This window comes from Osmerus eperlanus, chromosome 19 (genome assembly GCF_963692335.1).
Source record: "Osmerus eperlanus chromosome 19, fOsmEpe2.1, whole genome shotgun sequence".
NCBI classification, from domain to species: Eukaryota; Metazoa; Chordata; class Actinopteri; order Osmeriformes; family Osmeridae; genus Osmerus; species Osmerus eperlanus.
Window position 1 is genome coordinate 6748326 of NC_085036.1, and position 11202 is coordinate 6759527.

An 11202-nucleotide genomic window follows, 5' to 3' on the forward strand; every position below is an offset into this window, starting at 1 on the left:
TGCTCACCTGCCTGTTCACGTCCCCCAGCCACGGTAAGAACCCTCCACCTCTACCGCTCTCTCCTTTATTCTCTCGGTCTCTCCTTTTCTCTCTCTTTAGAGGTGTATCAGTGTATGGATATCGTTAACTCTGACTCTCGTTTATATGCATCCCTCTCAATCTCTCTCTCTGTATCGATTTCAGTTCTAACTTTTTACAGATTTCTTTTTTATATCTCTCCTAATGTTTCATGTTTGTCCTTTCAGTGGGCTGGAAGTTGAAGGAAATATTCTCTGTGTATCTAAACATTAACCTTTGACCAGAAGGTCAAACCACCTTTTCACATTATTGTAATTGGAGAGAGAGAGAGAAAAAGAGAAGGAAAGGTGAGATAGCAACAAGTCGTTAGAATGTCCAGGACAGACGAATTCTGTTCGATGTACCGTTTTCCTGGAAGTGTTTTTGAATCCTCCTGGCCACCGTACAGCTGAAACTCATCCTGCAACCCAACTCCAACCAGAGCACTCAACACCAAGCTCTCTGTTACATCTGTGGCGTATGTGTGTTAGTGTAATCACTAGTGTGTAAGCATACAAATGTGTGTGTGTGTGTGTCTGTGTGGATGTATACATTTGTATTTGTAAATGTGTGTGTGTGTGGGCGTCCCTTAGCGGTGGAAATCATCGACCCCGGGGAGGTGGTGTACGTGGACTCGCGCCTAGACGGGGTGGTGGGCCGAGCGGTGATTCTGGAGTGCGGAGCCACCTTACCTGACGTCTACATCTGGGGCTTCACTAAGCCAGGGACAGACGCCATACGAGCTGTAGTCTACGACTTTGGGAAAGGCCCCAAGCTCCAGCAGCTGGCACAGACTCTGGGAGACTTGCAGGTCATCTCGAAAAGTGCCTCAGTAAGCATTGAGAACCTCCAACTGGCTGCTCGTGGACTGTACACCTGCCAGGCCTTGTATGACACACCGCAGGGAGCCAAACTCTACTACTACTACACACATCTGTTTGTCCTGGGTGAGACACACAATTGATGTCAATTGCAAACAGTGACTGACACGTTTCACCCACAGTCCTAGGTAGCCTGAGGGATGAGGAATGGGGTTTAATCCAGAGCTGTTGTGTCTCTTCCCGCGTAGTTCCGGTCACCAAGCCCTACATTCTGGTGAGTGATGCGTCTCCGGTGGAAGGATTCTCCGCGTGGCTGCGCTGCGGCCTGGAGAACGGGACCTCGCCCATTTACTATGAGTTTGAGCAAGAGACTCACAATGGATTTCTCAAGACCTTTGGCCAGGGAAACAGCAGCCGGATCAACATGACAGAGATCAACCGCAACCACACTGGCTGGTACCGGTGTAGCGCCCGCAATGCGGTCAACCAACAACGATCTGATCGCATCTGGTTAGACATCATCTGTGAGTCTATACTCTCATTACTACTCCCTACAACACACACTCAATCAACCCCAACTGTACTAGACGTATGCTTGCCCTAATATAGAACTGTGCACCTCGAATCCATGGAAAGCAACCATGAGAGAGTGTGTTTGTGTTCTTGTGTGAGCATGCTTGCATGCTTGTGCATGTGTGTTTGGATTCCAACCCCTTTTGTGTTTGTGTGTGCTCTTGCATGCATGTGTTCCCTCCCCAGACGGTCCTGACATCCCTCAGATAGACGTGACTCCGTACAGCGTGACCGAGCGTGGCTACTCTGCCCTGGAAAGAGAGACGGTCTCCCTGCTCTGTCAGTCCCAGTCCAACCCGCCCAGCCAGTACGTCTGGTTCTACAACAACTCCCAGGTCTACACCGGACCCCAGTTCACCATCACCAGGATCCTGCGCATGCACACCGGCATCTACGCCTGCCTGGCCCAGAACACTTACCTCAACACCCGTGCACGGAAGACAATCACTCTGACCGTCTACTGTGAGTCTCCACACTTCACTCTGTCCACTAACCCATACCCATGGGTCAATCCTGTCTGGGTCTTACCTGTAAGTGAGTTAAGTGTTCTCCAGTCCTGGGAAGTTACCGACATTGGTTGTAAAGAGCTGTAGGCAGTCTAAGCTGAAGCAAAACGTGAGGAGAAATTAGTTCCATCTCAGTCTGACAAATTTGATAAAGACAGGTCTATTGGCCGGTTGAAAACGTTGAGCTAAAAGAGGAATTGAAGAACACTGTTCTTGCAACTGGTTGACTGTCCCCTCACCTTTAACTCCCCCCCCCCCCCAACCCTCCTGTGGTTTGTGGGCGTCTCTGGTTGCTCTTCATCTCTCCCTGCACCTCTCTTCCTCTTTCCAGTGTCCCGTGTGACCTCCTGAACACGGGCTCTGCCACTCCCTGGTTTCCTGTGTCCTACCTCTGTGTCTGATTCCATACCGCACACCTTTTCTTGACAGTCACACACACACACACACAAACACACACACATACTCAGCACGCAGACATGCACAGACCACCTTTAAACGCACTCAGACCCACCCACGCGCACAGACACACGTACACGGCGGAGTGCAGCAGAGGTCTCCAGGGTGGAACGCCGAGGAAGGTGATGGAACTGTCCGGAGGTTCTGACGGTCAAAGGTACCCCCAGCCGGTGTGACGCCACTCGCTGACGTCACAGTCATGGCAAGCGCTTGCTGGCTTCTTGCCATCGTTTCTGTGCCGACAAGCGCCATCACACTCGCAGATCCACGCGGTCCCCAGCAATGGCACCTGTCTTTGACACTGGCACCCCAACCAATAATCCGTTTCTCAAGCCACCTAAATAGACACATCCTGTTACTGTACTGAAGATACATGGTTTTTTACTGTCTTAAGGCAACATTAAGTCCCATTAGACAGTAACTACCCTATCCAACCTTCCAAGACTCACGAGAAGACCGAGGTATTTAACAAAAGAAAGGTGACACTGATTGCCCGCTCTCACCTCCCTATGACCACCTTCAACTCTGCCCTGCACTGTGTTACGCTGTATCTTGTCCCCACAGACCCTCCCGATGGTTCCCCTTCCTGCGTCGTGCAGCCAGCGCTCAACTACTCCTCCCTAAGCCTGCAGTGTACCTGGCCAGGGGGCCTGCCACCACCCTCCCTTCGATGGAGCCCTGGCCTATTGGCCCTTGGACAGGAAGGGGCGGTCCTGGGGGAGGAAGGGGCAGTGCTGACCAACAACGTCACCATGTTGCAATCCGGAGCTACAACCTTCAACAACTCCCTGTTCACCTGCCAAGGCTCCCACCTGGCCCTTAATCAAAGCACACACTGCACAATACGGACCTGTAAGTATCTGAAAGCGTGTGTGTGTGTGTATGCATATGGAAGCATCACAACGCATCACCTTCACGCAATATTTTCCCTCCCTTCATCATTTCTTTCTTTCTGTCTTTCTTCCTTCACCATGTCTCTCTCTATGCCTTCATGACCCAGGGTCTCCCCCTGGTGCCCCAGTGTGTTTTGCATACGCAACACGTGACAACCAGCAGCTGATGCTCTCCTGCTCCTGGGTGGGCGGAGCTCCCCGGGCTCTGCTCTGGTGGGAGGGACCAGGGGGCCAGCAGCACGGAGGAGGGGAGGAGAACGCCAACATTCTGGTTCTCCGCTCTGGCTCCGCCCAGAGTGGGCAGGCCTACACCTGCCATGGGAAACATCCACTCCACCCCCTGCCCCAGCCCTGCACCCTGAAGCTGGGTAAGAGTAAATCAAGAGCACCTCAAACGCTGCAGAAAATAACCCTGAGTCAGGATAGAGCAGGATTTATATCTATCTTAAATGTCTAGCAGTGTACTTTATTTTGGCAAGAAAGTTAAGTCACCACAATTTACCATCAGAACCAAAGTAATGACTTAACCATTCATTAAAGAACATGACTAATTTGTTCATCCATCTCTGCAGAAGCTCCAGTGTTGCTGACCCAGAGGAGCATGGTGTCTGTGTATGAGGGCAGTGACGTCGAGCTCACCTGCATCCTGACGGCCAACTACCTTCCAGCCAGTGACATCACCTGGTTCAACAACCGTAGACAGGAAGTCCGGAACGTTCCTCAAAAGTACTTGATGCAGCGAGGGGCAGCCTGGGCCAATCTGACGGTGCGGGAGACCGACGGTTTCCAAGACAGCGGCCAATACTGGTGTTCCGCATCCAATGCCGTGGGAGGGGCGGAGATCCCGATCACATTATTGGTCAAGAGTAAGGACCTCTTCACGACATCTCTTTCATTCTCTGTCTGTTGATATTGCTACATTGATCAAATTGGCGACATTTCCTCTTCCTCCCTCTGTCTCTCTCTCTCTAACATTTGCTCTGCATTTCTCTCACCTACTTCCTTCCTCTCGTTCTCCCTTTCTTACAGGATACCCCATGCCTCCGAACGTGACCCTGGTCAGACTGGTGTACAGCACTCCCCAGCGCAGTGAGGTGCAGATAGAGTGGCGATTGGAGGGAGAAGGAAAGAGCGTCAACGAGGGAGCGAGAGACGGAGGGCTCACCAGGTTCATGCTGGAGCGCAGGAGCATAGAAGAAGAGGCGACGACCCCGGGAAGGAAGAGGAGTGGAGAGGAGGAGGAGGAGGAGGAGGAGGAGGAGGAGGAGGAGGAGGAGGAGGAGGAGGAGGAGGAGGAGGAGGAGGAGGAGGAGGAGAAGGAGGAGGAGGAGGAGAGATGGGAGGGGAGGAGCAGTTCTCCCTCCTGGCTGCAGGTGGGGGAGCAGGGGCCAGATGTGCGATATCACACCCTGGGCAGCCTCATTCCCACCATCACCTACCAGTTCCGCGTCACAGCTGTCAATCACCGCACTGTGGGACATCCTTCCCCAGCAAAGACCCCAGGTTAGAGAGAGGGAGGGATAGATGAGTTGGTGAGAGGAGAGGCGAGAGAGGCAGGTTAGGAAGAGAAAGAGAGACTGGAGGAGAGAGGGAAGAAGAGGAGGAAATGGAGAAAGGGAGAGGGTGGGACCATTTAAATGTACATACAGTGTCTATGGGTGTGACAGAACAAGCAGCTAGCAAAGATGAGCAATGTTTCAGATCAATATCACTGTTGTTCATGTTGCTAATGATGAAAATGATGCAATTCCATCTTCTTTGTATTGACAATGAATGATCCCGCGAGATGCTAACAGTTTGTTCCTCTGATTTTCTTATCCACTCAGGTGAAAGAGCACACGTCACACGCATACACACAACACACACACACACACAATCTCAATTTCTCCAACTTCTTGCGTGTGACTCGCCCTTCCTCACCCTCTACAACCCCTCCTTTTCTCATTGTCTTTCCATCCACCCCTTGTCTTCTCTCCTTGTTGGTTCTTGTTTGGCTGTTGTCTTTTGGGGTTATTAGGGGGATGGGATCAAAAGTCATTGTGTTTAGGCCGTAGCCAGGGTTGTAGTTCAGGCTTGTAACTATGCTATTACGCATGAAACTATGGCAACTATATGTAGAGTCGTTACTTTGGTAGGTTAAGTTTATCGTGAATGTCAACATTGTTGCTATGGTGACTAGTTCAGGGGTGCTGCTTTGCTAGGGTAACTGTGATGTTTTACAGCGGACCCGCCCTTCAACGCATATCCTGCTGTGATTGGAGCAGCCATCGGGGGGATGATCCTCGCCGCCATTGCCACAGTGCTGCTGTTCATGTTCATCATTCGCAACCGCAACAACAATCCCCGTGAGTCTGACACACGCCTGCACACCCACGCACACGCACACAACTGAACTGAATGTTAACGATGTGAATTCCTCGTCTATCCACAGGACTACATGACATGCTGTTCGGCATGTGAGTATGGACCTTTTATAAAGCTCTATGTATTCATACCAAACATGAACGCAGTGTGATATTGACCAGTGGAGGGTGTGTGTCTCTACAGGCAGCACAGCCAGTCCAGAGAGAACATCAACATTCCTGAAGATGAGATCATGGAGGGAGCTGAAGGAGGTGGTGAGCTTGGCCCCTCCCCCAGTCCAGGTAGAAATCATACTATACACCTCATAAAAAATAATAATATATATTACTGAATACTAACCATTTGATTCATATAATGCTTATATTTGTGGTTTGGCTTTCCACCAGACCCAGTTGTGGCCTCCCCCAGAGCCTCCTCCCCCAGGGCCCAGTCCCCCCTGGGGGTCTCCACTGTCACCGGCCAGCCTCCTCCCCCTGGAGACGACAACGAACCTGTCAACGTCACCATCACTGTCATGGCAACAGGCTCCTAACAGAAGGGGTTGACCAGGATCTGTCACTGCGTGTCATTTGGGTCCAGTGTGACATTTCTGTACGGCAGTGCAGTTTATCTCTACTGTATCATCAGTTAAAGACCTGTTGTGTTATGCTGTAGTGCTGAAACAGAATACTATTAGCTTTTACCATCATCTTGTATCTACACACACAACCAACGCTGGAGTAGTGCATCAAGTAAACTCTTGTTCAATATAATAGAACCTAAAATGGAGTTTGCAGAGGTAGAAAATCATTCCCCCAGATCAAAATGTATTGGAAACAACTTGCCATGTAGCATGCATTAGCAAGCTTCACCAAAACAGGTTCAAAGTAGTTTTATTGACTTACTGACTTAATCAAAGTTTTAATTGACTTTTTATTATGCCTCTATTTATTTTCTTGCTTTTATAGTTAATGTACAACAAAACCCCCCCCCAAAAAAGTACTATTTTACATGAAAACGTCCACTCATTAGTACAGTGAAAAAAGGACATAGCTAAAGTGTTCAAAGTTAACATCAGACTCACAACATCTGTATTCCAACTGTGCAGTTTACTCGACACATTTTAAATAAACACAGTGCAATGAAAGGTCCTGTATGTCTTTCCTATACCATCCTACCCAAATGGCCTTGAAGCAGGGAGACGCTTTTCTCGTCACAACACTTCACGCAAACCACAGGATAGTTTTGATCCCGTACATAATCTAAACATATTAAACAAGGTATGCTTCTTCAAGGACACATCCATCCACGGTTTTCTCAACACAGGTTTGTTCGCACCCTGATGTAATGACATACGTGACATATATGTAGTGACATAAGGTAAGTCAATATCCAGTACATAAACACACACACAGACGAAAATACGATGAGACATGCTGCTGAAAGGGGTGTGGGTCAGTTCATTGAAGCAGTTTCCCATAGACATGGTTTCGTACAAACGTATGATCTGATCTGAAACTCTTGTCGTCTCCTGCCACATACAAACACATAGACACACCACACACACTTGTGACAGTGGCTGGTCATGAGACAGGAAGCAGGATCTTCTGGGAGTTGATGATGTCGCTGAGCTTGTGCTTGATCTTCAGGAAGAGACGCTTGAACTCGAGGCCGTCGCCCTGGAAACAAACAAACGCACACGTACAGGCACGGACACACGAATCAGTAACCATGTCAACCATATCATAGTGGACACGGAACCATTAGGTCCAGTGGAAGTTGTGTGTGGTTCAGGGTCGGGCCTGGGTGCCTACCTTGGACAGTCTGAAGTCCAGCATGACCCTTTGGTCCAGCTCCAGCAGGTGGACTTTGAAGATGAGCTTGTTGTTGCGTTTGTCCAGGGTGCTCAAGGTCACCTGGGTGGGTACGGGGGAGGAATGTCAGCACTGGCTCGTCTGTGTAAGTTCCTGGTTGGTGCCGGTGTGTTTGTTTGTACCTGGTTGGTGCAGGTGTGTTTGAACGTGAGCCCCAGGCTGATGGAGGCGTCTCTCAGGGCGGAGCAGGAGGCCTCAGAGTCCAGCGTGGTGAAGAAGCGAGTCATCCTCCTCACCAGCCGCTGCCAGGGCGTCTGAACACAAACACACGCATCGTTTTCTGTGTGTGTGTGTGTGTGTGAGAGTACCAAATTGTTTTACATGGTGCCTAAGTGTCCGTATGGGATAATGAGTTTGTGTGTGTCTTACCTGGCTGGCTCCAGGGGTGCCCAGTAGCTGGCTACCCAGCAGCATGTGTTCGGGCCTGGCAGGCTGGGAGAAGCTGACCTGGCCTGCAGAGGGGCCCACGTACACGCTCCCGTCCCACACACACACCCCCGCTGCCGGGTCCGGCTGGGAACTAGAGAACTGGATCCGGTCATCACTGGGGAGACACACACAGTGTTAGGAACACATACACACAACCTGGACACAACTACGTACAGATACCCAGAACACGTACACACACAGACTGGACACACACATACGGTCAGGACATACACACACACACACGCACAGTTCGGACCTTTTGTTGAGGTCGAGTGGCAGCTTCTCTGAGTCCCTGCGCAGGAGCTTGGCTGTGGAGCCCTGAGACTCTGACTGGAGCCTGGCTGCAGGCTTGTATGTCTGGCTGAACCAGCGCTCCTTCTTTATGTCCGGAAGACGGATCCTCTCCTCTGGAGCCGACAGCAGCAACTTAGACAGCAGACCTGGAGACAGGGGAAGAGATCACACTGACATTCAGACAAATCCTTGGACTGTTCATCGTCGTAGTGCAGTGTGTGTGTGTGTGTGTGTGTGTATGTGTTGTGTGTCTTACTCAGGGGAGTGGGCTGTATCTTCTTCCACGGTGGTAGGTAGGTCTTCGTCTGTAGCCAATCGGAATACTCCTGACAGCTTTCACTGGGCTGGTCCCATGGTAACTCTGAACCCAAACCACTGTTAGAACTACACACTTCTGGCCCTTGACCTTCTGCTGTACTTAGTTTATGATTATTCTATTTGTATGTTGCTTGGATAAAAGAGAGTCAGCTAAATTAATCAAATGTGAGGTAATAGCAGCACAATGTCACAGGAGCCAAACACACACACACACACCGCACCTCCAGCCAGCATGGCCGTGAGCACTATCCCACAGGCCCAGACATCAGCTGGTTGAGCACTGAACTCTGATTGGCTAAGGAGTTCCGGCGCGACGTAGGGCAGAGTTCCACACAGGCGGGTGAGCCGGCGCTCGCGGCCGCGATGACGGAACATGGTGGCCAGGCCAAAGTCTGACAGCTTCAAGTTATCTGAGGGGAACAGAGGCATCATCACTGTACATCCAGTAGACACACTCCGCCGCATGAAGGAGAGGGTCTTTGAAGGCAGTAATATGGAGACACACACACATACACACACACCTTTGTCATCGAGGAGAATGTTCTCAGGCTTTATGTCTCTGTGGGTGATTCCCACGCTGTGGAGGTACTCCTGTTGAGGAGAGGAACAGACCAATCAGGGGTGAGGGGAAATCAGCCACAGACCAATTTTAAAAAAAGGCAATATTGATAGAACCAGATTCTTTTGGGAGATTTCGAACACAGCATGCTGGTACTGTACGTCTGGAGCTTTATACACACCACGGCTGCTATCAACTGCTGAAAAAACCTGTGAGCATCCTTCTCTGGCATTCCTACGTCCGGTTCTGAGAAATGGAAAAGAAAGAGAAGAGGGGCGTTGGCTTGATTATCAAGGCGAGGAATACATACATGGTGTCATGCAAACGATGGTCTGTTTTTTAATATGTGAACTGCATGTGATTGGCTCCTTTCCTTGTCCATCTTACCAATTCGGTCAAACAGCTCTCCCCCAGTGCAGTACTCCAGGAAGAGATAGATCGTGGTTCCCTCCATGCGATGACCAAAGAAACGGACAATGTTGGGGTGGCTGAGAACCTATCGACACAGATACCGTTAAACACACACCACATCGATAACAATTGCACTGTCTCTTTAGATTTGATGGAGGAGAAGATAGCACATTCTGCAACGTTACTTTAACCGTTATAACCCTCTTACAACCCAGGCCAACTATTGACAGAGGACGGTATGGTACCTAGGGGCAGACGGGGGGTTGGCATGAAAAAGAAACGCTTTGTCATGCAGCAGGGACACACACACGAGTGCAGGAAGCGGTGATAATGGGAACACACACGCGTGCACAAGTATACATACCTTGTTTATGCAGATCTCCTTCTTGACATTGTCTAAGCATTCTTTGCCCTGGGTGGTGTCTATGACCTTAACGGCTACAGCCTCTTCAGTGTGTTTGTTTACCAGCAACTTCACCCTGTGAGAGCAGGTGGTGGGGAGGGGAAGATGTCAGAAGGGTTGGTGCAATATGAAATATGAAAGGAGAATTAAGATATCTAAATAAGGTGGGAGGATAAACATTTAAGGTAACCATGAGGAGATGGAAGATATAATTGTGTGAGAGAGAAGGAGAAGAGAAGGAGGAGGTGCAGGGGTACTCACTCGCCATATGCTCCCTCTCCCAGAGTCTGGACCAGGTCCCAATCCTGCACGAAGGGCACTGCCATGCTTTTGACGTTTACAAATACAAACACTGGGTGTTCGGGTCAACAGGAAACACAGACCAATATCGATTATAGATTATAAACTCATATGAACAAGATTTGGCTCAAGTCAATGTTAATTGTGACTATATGTATACGTTGGCGACTTTTTATGTCATTACTGACTGTAAAGACAACGCAAATGAAAAAAATCGCTGTTCAACAAGATGCCCTGACGAGTAAATGCGAGACGAAATTGATGCAATGATGGCTTTATTCGGGCTGACCACCTAGATCACAATAGCCATCTCAATACATGGGTTATTCACAATTGTTCACATGCATAAATCTGCAAATACAAGTTCTCACCGCATCCACGCTTCTGTCATGCTAGATAGATTACTTTTACACGCAGCTAGCTAATACTGGACTGAACTTAAAATATGTACAATAATTCACATTAAAACTGCGGACCTGAAAATGCAAAGCTTACCTGATGGGATCTTGCTCAAGAAGGCAATTGTAGTTAGTTTATAAAGGTGTAAATTAACCAGATACTAACTGAGTCAACACACGATGAGTTTTGTCTCCCTGTTTTGACTGGTTTGCCGAACAAATTTGGCGCTGTCAAAGACATCCGGCCAGCGTGGTGTTTACTATAACGTCATTTCCACATAGCGGGAGAGGGCACCGCTCAAACTTGACATTAAACAAACATTTAAACTTTCACCTCTGTTCTTAATATAAGAGTTGCCCGGCCACTAGATTTAGCAGTAAGTACGAAAGGAAAAATTTAAATATTTTGGTCTCAGACAAGACGACTTTTGGGATTAAACTAGTTTCATAGTTACTCAAATAGCTACGTCCCTGCATCAAACGTGCAGAGCGGCGTTCACACAGTCTGGCTCGCACAGCGAGTCTGCTGCGGTGCGGTGGCACTGATATCCCGGGCAAAGACTGGA

At 49.3% G+C, this 11202-nt stretch overlaps 2 protein-coding genes across 3 annotated transcripts; one reads left to right on the top strand and one right to left on the bottom strand.

Annotated features, from left to right (window-relative positions):
- The first annotated feature begins 390 nt into the window (after window positions 1-390).
- Window positions 391-4501, top strand: LOC134040031 (V-set and immunoglobulin domain-containing protein 10-like 2). The gene is made up of 9 exons (XM_062486257.1): window positions 391-412; window positions 652-1005; window positions 1128-1403; window positions 1639-1914; window positions 2979-3266; window positions 3436-3675; window positions 3880-4173; window positions 4337-4396; window positions 4494-4501. Exons 1-9 carry the CDS (start codon window positions 391-393, stop codon window positions 4499-4501), a joined length of 1818 nt encoding a protein of 605 aa, XP_062342241.1.
- A 2065-nt stretch (window positions 4502-6566) lies between these two features.
- On the bottom strand, window positions 6567-10940 carry chek1 (checkpoint kinase 1). 2 transcript variants are annotated; one of them, XM_062485928.1, is made up of 13 exons: window positions 10734-10940; window positions 10200-10265; window positions 9900-10014; window positions 9512-9620; window positions 9306-9370; window positions 9087-9156; window positions 8787-8975; window positions 8504-8608; window positions 8210-8393; window positions 7894-8068; window positions 7647-7778; window positions 7465-7566; window positions 6567-7329 (listed from the first exon to the last, which is right to left on the bottom strand). In XM_062485928.1, exons 2-13 carry the CDS (start codon window positions 10262-10264, stop codon window positions 7234-7236), a joined length of 1407 nt encoding a protein of 468 aa, XP_062341912.1. In that variant the 5' UTR covers window position 10265; window positions 10734-10940; the 3' UTR covers window positions 6567-7233. The 2 variants fall into 2 exon arrangements, with proteins under 2 accessions (XP_062341912.1, XP_062341911.1); XM_062485927.1 differs by having other exon boundaries at window positions 10200-10290.
- Between the last annotated feature and the right edge of the window lie 262 nt (window positions 10941-11202).